Source organism: Mustela nigripes, unplaced genomic scaffold, assembly GCF_022355385.1.
Source record: "Mustela nigripes isolate SB6536 unplaced genomic scaffold, MUSNIG.SB6536 HiC_scaffold_474, whole genome shotgun sequence".
Taxonomy (NCBI): Eukaryota; Metazoa; Chordata; class Mammalia; order Carnivora; family Mustelidae; genus Mustela; species Mustela nigripes.
Window position 1 is genome coordinate 1 of NW_026739881.1, and position 9,348 is coordinate 9,348.

Consider the following 9,348-nt stretch of genomic DNA (forward strand, 5'->3'; position numbering starts at 1 on the left):
GGGTGGCTCAGTGGGTTAAGCCGCTGCCTTCGGCTCAGGTCATGATCTCAGGGTCCTGGGATCGAGTCCCGCATCGGGCTCTCTGCTCATCAGGGAGCCTGCTTCCTTCTCTCTCTCTCTGCCTGCCTCTCAGTGTACTTGTAATTTCTCTCTGTCAAATAAATAAATGAAATCTTTAAAAAAAAATAAAAAAAAATAAATCATAATCAAACACTTGAGTATCTTATAGTCACACAGAGCTGCCACATATTGAAATCAAGTAGTAACATCCTCTATCTGGGGAATGTGCTGAACAGGAAAGAATTCACTGCAGTCTCAGAAACACCAGGTTCTCATGTCTAGTTGAGGCATTTTCGCCATCCTAGTGCCTGTTTGTTGAGAGTAAGTGGATAAACTCTAGTGCATCGAATATAGAGAAAAAAGTTTGTTTAATTCAGTCGAGACCTGATTGGAATGTTGAGGGGGGTGGGTGAAAGTTTTCTTAAGGACAAAAAGCAGGGGATAGGAAGTCCCCAAATCTAGAAAAAAATAACTGCCTCTGAATGGCTGAATTGCATGCATTATATTAAGTCCCTTTTTCGTTCCTTAATTTTGTCTAACTAAACAGAGTCTCAGCCTTTGCTCACATCTGATTCTTTATCTTCAACCTAGGTGTTTCTCTGCAAGTGGCTTCCCATAAGCACCTGATGCCTGACCCACTCACATCTTCCACCTTTGCCCCACACTGTAAAAAGAAGTTTCCCTGCTTACCCTAAGACTCTTACTCTGAGCTTCCTCTTAACCATTCAGCAAGCACATAGAATGCCCTTTTCCTCTGTGCCAGTCCTGTAGGTGATGGACTACAATAGAGCACAAAGCAGACACGGGCCCTTTCCTTCTTGTACCTCCCAGTCGACTTGAGACAGACTCAATGAAAACACAAACAGATGTGAAATTACAACTTTCTGTGTCTCACAGGAAGAGTTGAGCGTACAGTGAGTGTGTATCATAGGAAGACTTAACCCACATGGATAATCACCTCTTTCCTGGATTAGGTCATTACCATTCCCTACTTCCACGTGTTCTCTGGTGTCCCCACCCCAGTGCCTCTCATCTTCCCTCTTCTTCCCCCATCAGAGGGAGCAATGGCATTCCGAATTCCACCCAGTGAAAACAGGACTTCAAGGATGTTCCTCAGGAGATTTAAACGTTAACAAGAAAAAGCTGAACTCATCCCTTTAACTTTCTCGTTAGGTGTGGAATTGCTAGAGTTCTGGAGAAAATGCTGGTGCTCAACTGTTCTACCAAATTACTGATCCTGGAAAAAATGTTGAAGAGTTACTTCCCTGAATCACTTAAGGTATTCTACACTTAAGCGCTCTCTTTTATTTCTTTATTTTATTTATTGTGAATAAGGTCAGACTTGTGGCTGTTTTCCCAGTTTTTCTGATGTCAGGGCTTTCCTATTAAACCTATTAAACAGATGGTTTCCCACTCGTCTCCTGCTAGAGACTGATCCCAAGCAGCATAGATATGGCTGTGACAATTATTTTTTTGACAGTCACTCTCGATGACCTCTAGGAAAATTTAGGTAGTGCTGGATTAGATTATTTCTAGGTAAACTCGAGTTTTAAACTTTTCTTAATGGCAGAAGAGTATAGATTAAGTAGCATTGCTCATAAGAACATAACCTAGGTTCACAATAGAGCTGAGGTCCAGGAATCATAAAATTCTTCTGGCTATTTCAACATCTTTATTTATTTTTTTCAATGGCTTTGTTGGTCATAAAGCCTCTATTGAAGTCTTCTCAAAGCCTGTGAGGGCCCGCTGATAACTCAGAGCTACTGTGGAAAAAGACAATCATCACAGATTACAAATAAATATGAGATTTAAAATATTTTAAGCACTTGGAGAAAAACATGCGAAGTGCAAAGAAATTGTCTTTGACGGCTGCAATTCTCAACCAAGGAGATAGCCCTACAATATGGATTTTCAAATGTAAGTGGCAGGGGGTATAACTCAGTGGTAAGGGCATTTGACTGCAAATGTGATGGCTGCTAATAACCCAGAAGAGATATAATGAATCACAGTTTCTAAAGACAGAGACCAGAGAACTGTGTATTGGGCTCACACCCTCGATAGTCCTTATTTACACTAAACTTTAACAGAAGTTATCTAGAGCACTGTACTGGGGTGATTAAACCTAGTCATCTTGCCTTATGGATCATGCTTAAACTATGTGTGGTAGGGAAAATCTGAGTGATAATTTGGGAGCATATGGTTAAAAGAGTACCAAATGGACAGTCCAACTCAAAATGTCCCATTTTTGAATGTGGACACTCTGGAGAATAAATGTTTGACCCACTCTTTTGCCAAAGAGAAATTAAAAGGTTTTGGTGACCTTCACAGGGTCATCTAAGATCACATAATCATCAAGACGAATGATGGGCTCTTACATTATGAATAGTATGTGGGTAGTGCTTTGGCATACAAATAATTTCAATTTATTTTATCCTTCCAACAACTTTGTAAGATGACTATTAACCCATTTTAGAAATGAACAAGTTAGCGTCCAAAAAAGGCTAAAGCAAGTAAAAAATCAGTTGAATCCTGGTTCCTTTGATTTCATAGCTACTGCTTCTCTTCTAGCAACTTAACTACCAGACACCCAGGTGAGGAATCATAAAATTTTTCTGGCTATTTCAATTTTTTCTTTTTCTGTTTTTTTGTTTGTTTGTTTTTTTTTTTGGTTTTGTTACTTTTTTTGATACCTCCCATAGTGCTTGGCATGGGGCTTTGCCCATATAAGCACTCAATAAAATGTTGTTGGTTGGTCACTATCAGTTTATGAAATAGTTACTTATTAACCCTCACCTGTTCAAATCTTATTTTCAAGGACCTCTGAATTCAGATTAGTTGAGTTGCTCAGAATAGTAGGTATCCTTCTTTAACATACCTTTTATGCTGTCTCATTTGAACTTTATAAAACCTATTAATTCCTCTGTAATATTAAAAACTGAATAAGCAGGTAATTGCATTATACTTTTACAGATGATATTACAAAATCCCCTCCCTTTATCTAAGTGCTAGAGTTCAGATTTAAATCCAAGCTATCAGATTCCAAACTGCATGGTTGTGATTTTCTGTTGTTTTTCATTGTTGGTTTTTGGTTTTATTATTATTATTTTTTTAATCCTTCTCATAACGCCACTTGAAGTAAGAGTTAAAGAAATCAAACACGTAGGCACAAATCATTCCCTTCCTCATATCATCTTCTCTTTAAAAGCTGCTTAGCTTGGCACTCCCAATTTCTCATTTTCTGTACACAGAGTCTCTTCACCTTTGAATCTTATTCTTTTTTTTTTTTTTTTTCAGTTATTGGATTGTTATATAACGTCTGGCTTGGGTTCTCTGACCATAGTTTCAAAATACCTCTTCAGTTACACTATGTCCTTTAGAGAATCAAAATGATAAAGAAATAATTGTCTTGTTCTTTCACACTTCCTCCATTTTTTTGGAGGCTATGGCTATATATTTTATAATCTGATTTTTTTAAGTTTTTATTTAAATTGCAGTTAGTTAACATATAGTATAATATTAGTTTCAGGTGTACAATTTAGTGATTCGATGCTTCCATACGTGACCCAGTGCTCATTACAACAAGTGAACTCCTTCTTAACCCCCATCACCTATTTCACCCATCCCCCCTCCTACCTCATCTTAGTATTTCAGTGATTAAATATCCCTCTACATTTCCTTCACAAATTCCAGCTGCTCATTCTCCCGGCATCCTTACTTCCCCTAGCTACTTCCCCTCTCCTCTCAACACGCACCCTGTGAATAAATAGGTGTTAAAGAATTTGTTTCATTGTCTTCAACCAATGCCAACTCTTTCAGTTGGTTGCAAAACTCTTATAAACAAGCCATTTTTTTCCTTTAACAATCTGAATATCAGAAAGAATTTTTTTCCTTTTAACTTTCTCAACATTCCAATCATATTTAAGCTCCATTTTTAAATAAAGATGTATGGTTTCTTTGTGGGAAAAAACACTTTAATAAATTTATGACTATGTATATATAACATCAGCATCCCCAAAATTTAATAATTAAACAAAGCAAGCATGACCCTTCCAGGTTAATTTAGTTCTCGGATTTTCACATGTGATCCATGTCACATGTTAGTATTAGCCAGACCAAATTAGGAAAGATACATTCTATAAGAAGATTTGAGTGAGGTCCCAGATTGGGAAAGAGAGAAGAGAGTTGAATAATGTTCTAAGTATTGAGGTGTGTGATTTGAATCATGATGTGATAAAAGAGGTAAAAATGTGGGTTCTAATGCCCCTATAATTTAAATTGGTCTTCACTGAAGAATAACACATACTAGAAGGTGCGCATAACATAATTATGCCACTCAATGAATTTTCATAGAGCAAATACTTATATAAGTTGCATTCCAATCAAGAAAGAACTTTACTTCAGACACAATTTCTCCCCCCAGTGCTCTTTTCCAAACATTCTCTTTCCTAGCTCTCCATAAGTAACCAGAATCCTGACTTCTAAAGCCATAATGTGGTTTTGTCATTTCTGAATATAATGTAAATTGAATCACATAGTATGTCTTTTTGTATCTACCTTCTTTCGTTCACCATTGAGTTTCTGTTTTGTAATTTATAGTATGAATATGCCACAATTTATTCATTTTTTCCCACTGCTGTTGGACACTTTGATTGTTTTCAGTTTCTATCTATGATGAAAGTGCTGCTAAGAACACTAGCCTGTAACTCACTCTCCTTGTTACCACCACAACTTCTTCTCTATAAGCACCCCTGGCATATGAAGGTTGTTTTATAGGGACGGCATCTTTGATTCTAAGTGGAGAAAAGAAATATGCAAGGGCACAGGTCAGAATTCTAATACTCAGTATTGTTTAGTCAACAACCAGTTGATCCACTATGTCAGACTCCATGTACATAGCAATGAATAAGACATAGTTATGACCCTCAGGGAATGCTTAGAGAGCCTTCCTCTATCAAATCTGAAAGGAAGGGGGCTTTTTGGGGGGAGGGGAGTTACCCTCAATGATGCTTAATTGTAACTCAGGGTTGAAGGAGTAGTTGCATTAAGCAGGTTATTTTTGGAGAGTATAATAAGCTTCAAAAGCAGCTGAACATCAAAATTATCTGTGGAATTGTAAAAGATATTACGAGCCCTAAATCCATACATCAGATTCTGATTCCTTCTGTAAGTATTTATTATTGACCCATGTGCCATCTAGTCAGCCTGTTGTTTTGGTATCTCTCATAGTTGTACAGAAAAACCTAAGTTTAGGGAGAGATTTCATAGGTTTTCCTAGTTTTTTTGTTTTTGTTTTTGTTTTTGTTTTTGTATTTTTTACCAGTTTTCATGTACAATAATGAAATAACAAGAGAAAAGTTTGTACATGTGCATGTTGTATATATGTGCATATAAAAAAATTTCCCTTCTCATGGCCACAACTATATAATACAAGAAGTGAAAACAGTAATATGCAACTGAAAGAGTTAGTAATGTGACTGGCTTGTCTCTCTGGGTTCTCTGGCTCAGGTTTATGGAGCAGTGATGAACATGAATCGTGGGAATCCCTTTCAGAAGGAGGTGGTGGTGGATTCGTGGCCAGACTTCAAAGCTGTTATCACCCGGCGACAGAAAGAGGTACAGATTGGAAAGGACAGAGAAACAAAACAAAACTAAACAAAATACCCCCTGAAAACCCAAGAGTTGGCATCAACTGCAAAGAAAAGATTGGGTAAAGGGGATATTATAACCATTACAGTCTTTATATATTAGCTTAATAAGGTACATATTTCACCATTAATTTTTTTTAATGATTTTATTTATTTGAGAGAGAGCACAAGGAGGGAGGGCCAGGGGGAGAAGCAGACTCCGTGCTGAGCAGGGAGCCCAACATAGATCAGGATCCCAGGACCCTGATATCATGAGCTGAACCTAAGGCAGAGGTTTAACCGCTGAGCCACCCAGGTGCCCCTCACTATTAGCCTCTGATTTGACTGGCTTTGGAGTTGCAGACATGGAAAACGGCTAGCTTAAATGTGTTCTAAAAAGTGTTCCTTTAGTGTTTCACAATCTCTAGAACCATGAAGCATACGTACTTGTGCATATTTGTTTTTCCTCTGGTTTGATGTTTTCCTGTGACCAACAACTTTGGTAATGTGGTAAATGCATAGGGAGACTGAAAAAGATGACATCTGCCCCATTTTGCAAGGACAAAGAGCTCACGTGATCAAATATGTTGCCCTGACCACATTAGGAAAATTCTGATAGTTCTATTTAATTCTTGTTGGTAGCTCCATTAAGTTATACCCTTTCCATTTTTTTTTAAGATTTTATTTACATATTTGACAGAGAGAGACACAGCGAGAGAGGGAAACAAGCAGGCCGGGGGCGGGGTGTGGAAGAGGGAGAAATCAGGCTTCCCGATGACAAGGAAGCCCAATGTGGGCTTGATCCCAGGACTCTGGGATCATAACCTGAGCCAAAGGCAGATGCTTAATGACTGGGCCACCCAGGTGCCCCCTTTCCATTTTTATAAATAAATAAAATCCTAGAAAAAGATGGAATAAGGATCTTAAAACTTTCCAAATACCGGAAGAATAATCAAGCAAAACTTCCAAAATATCTGTTCCTTCCCTCACCAGAGTGTATTAGCCACATTCCTATCTAGCCGTGGTTTACAGGTGACTGATTTTGGCAGTGGGAATGATCTAAGCATAAGCTGTCAATGTACTTAATTTATCTAGGATTTGAGTTACCTAGAGGACATATTTATATTTTTACAATTATTCTTCTGTCCCAGGCTGAGACAGATAACCTGGACCATTATTCTAATGCCTACGCTGTGTTCTACAAGGATGTCAGGGCTTACCAACACCTGTTGGAAGAACACGATGTTATCAACTGGGATCAAGTTTTTCAAATACAAGGTGAGATCAAGCACAGACACTAAGCAGTCTTCTTTTTCACATTTTTGTCATATACATCAAATAGATTATGATATCTGTTTCACATATATGATAATATATATACTTAAGTGCACAAATTCATAGATATACATTTTATATAGTTACAATTTTTATACTACAGTTTCCTAAGAACACTTGTTTTACTCCTAAAGAGGCGTGGCCATTGGGGTAAGTAGGCACCATTTAAATTGGGCTGCTTTCAAGTGACATTTTCCCCCCACTGTTACTGTAATTTCACAGCATATTTTTCTTTATTCCTTTAATCATTTCCTGTTCCAATCTTTTAAAGTGACTCTAACTTCAATATAAGCCAATAGGTAAGTCTTTCCTTCTTTCTGAAGCTGCTGATTCTGGAAAGAGATAATTAACTGATCTACGTCGGATATCCTGGCATGATTTAGTAAGATAAGTGTATATCTGAGATCCAAGGAGATAATTGCATGGTTATCAATGCTAATGGAAGAGCTTTGGCCAAGACCAATAACCTACATTAACAGTTTCTAATACTGTGCATGGACAATTTCAGCTTCAGTGGCTTACTTTTCCAACTTCTCGTGATGACTGGGGAGATGATACAGTCAATGAAGTTCTTGTTTTTAACTGTTGCATTGAAAGTGAGTTCCTTCATCATTGCCAGGAAGGCAGGGTCCCCCAGGTCAGAAATACAAAGTCTGGTCATTTTTTCCAGCAGCAAACAGCTGAAGCCCTCTCACAAGGAAAAAGCTCCTGTCTACTTTCAAATGATGACTAAGGCATATTCATGACCTAAAGACTTGGGGTGTTTTATAACATCTCTTTGGAAATGCTCACAAAGGTGTTATAGTGGAAGTTCTGGACTGTCTCTGAATTTTACAGATTTACCCCAGTTACGCTGGTGAGACGTGAGACAGGGTTCTACCACTCACTTAGCCAAGCTAGCAAAATTTTCTTGCCGTTATTACTCGAGTGTGGAAATAAGTAGATCTTTTCCTTGGTATGGAAAATCACAGCAATGATTGGACAGTCTGTGGTACCAGAGGACCCACTCTCCTCAAAGCACCTGATGCCACCATTAGGATGAGAACATCCTTGTAATTGCCAGTGCTTTTTTTTCCCCTAGCAGGTGGAGCTGTTAGTCATGAGTCGGTCTTAGTCATTTACATCGACACTTCATCCTCCCTGAAGTTAGGTGGGGAAAGATGCGAGTTAATAGCACCTAAAATAGTGGTAAAGCCCCTCATTTAGCATGTAATCAGCGTAGGCATTATCTTTGGCTTCTGATGTGGCCTCTCACCTATAGGCTTTGCTGGTAAGAACTATAATTTCCTTGGAATACAGAATAGCTTTTAAGAAGTCATCGGTATCTTTATTCATTTTAACCAAAGCACCTGAGGGCTCTTCCCATAACATCCCCAAATCATGAATGACTCGAAAAGCCAACTACTACCATAGAAAGGGCTGGTCTTTCATCTTGTGCCACAGAATTACTGGTGGGGCTGCCTGGAAAGCCTACAAAAATTAGGCATCAGAGGGATGCCTGGGTGGCTCAGTCAGTTAAGCCGCTGCCTTCGACTCAGGTCATGATCAAGTCCCACATGAGGTTCCCTGCTCAATGGGAAGTCTGCTTCTCCCTCTCCCTCTGTTACTTCCCCTGCTTATGTTCTCTCTCTGTTAAATAAATAAAATCTTTTGAAAATTTAGACAATGGAGCTACTTCAAAGCTGGGTGTTCAGAGCAATGGTACGTTCTACATGGTAATGTCTTTGTCATTTTTAATCTAAGAGCTGACCATAAACAAGGTTAAATCGAGATTCACCTACAGGAAGAGCTAAACTCTTTGTGTTGGCCATGAGAGGACAGGGAATGAAAAAGTATACAGCCATCCAGATGGGCCAGGCTCTTTTGTTCACTACTGGTCGCATGGATGTGAGAGAGCATTTTGACGTGAGCACTAACCTAAAAGTTCCAGAATCTGGCTTGCTGGTACTGTGGTCCCATGAACTGTGGTCCAATAAATGGTCTGAGTTCTGTCTTATCCAATTAGCAACGCCTCCCTTTCTAAGGAGGTGAGGTGAACAAAGGTAGGACAATTTTAGTGAAGATTCGTGATGTGAGCAAGGAGAAAATCATTCGTTAAAATGATAATCGGTGTCAGGAACAGAAGGACGTGGTTTAAAATCCACGGAGAGATCATCCACAAAATCCAAACTACAGAGATTCTACCCAGCAAACTGGATTCTTTAACAGATAAATGGAAAGAATATTTAAAGGATATGAAGGAGGGATAGGCATGTAAAGAAAAGCTGCAGATTAAAAGATCCACCAGACAAAAAGTGAACAAAATCTAACTATGGTGTTTAAGGCTCAC

General features: G+C 38.6%; 1 protein-coding gene across 1 annotated transcript; it reads left to right on the top strand.

Moving 5' to 3' along the window:
* Positions 1-1,261: 1,261 nt before the first annotated feature.
* LOC132008606 (glycine N-acyltransferase-like protein 3) lies at positions 1,262-8,963 on the top strand (the record flags this gene model as incomplete). Its single annotated transcript, XM_059387223.1, has 4 exons — positions 1,262-1,339; positions 5,566-5,673; positions 6,836-6,962; positions 8,803-8,963. Coding segments are annotated over exons 1-4 (474 nt in total), but the record flags the coding sequence as incomplete, so codon positions are not given.
* Positions 8,964-9,348: the final 385 nt, after the last annotated feature.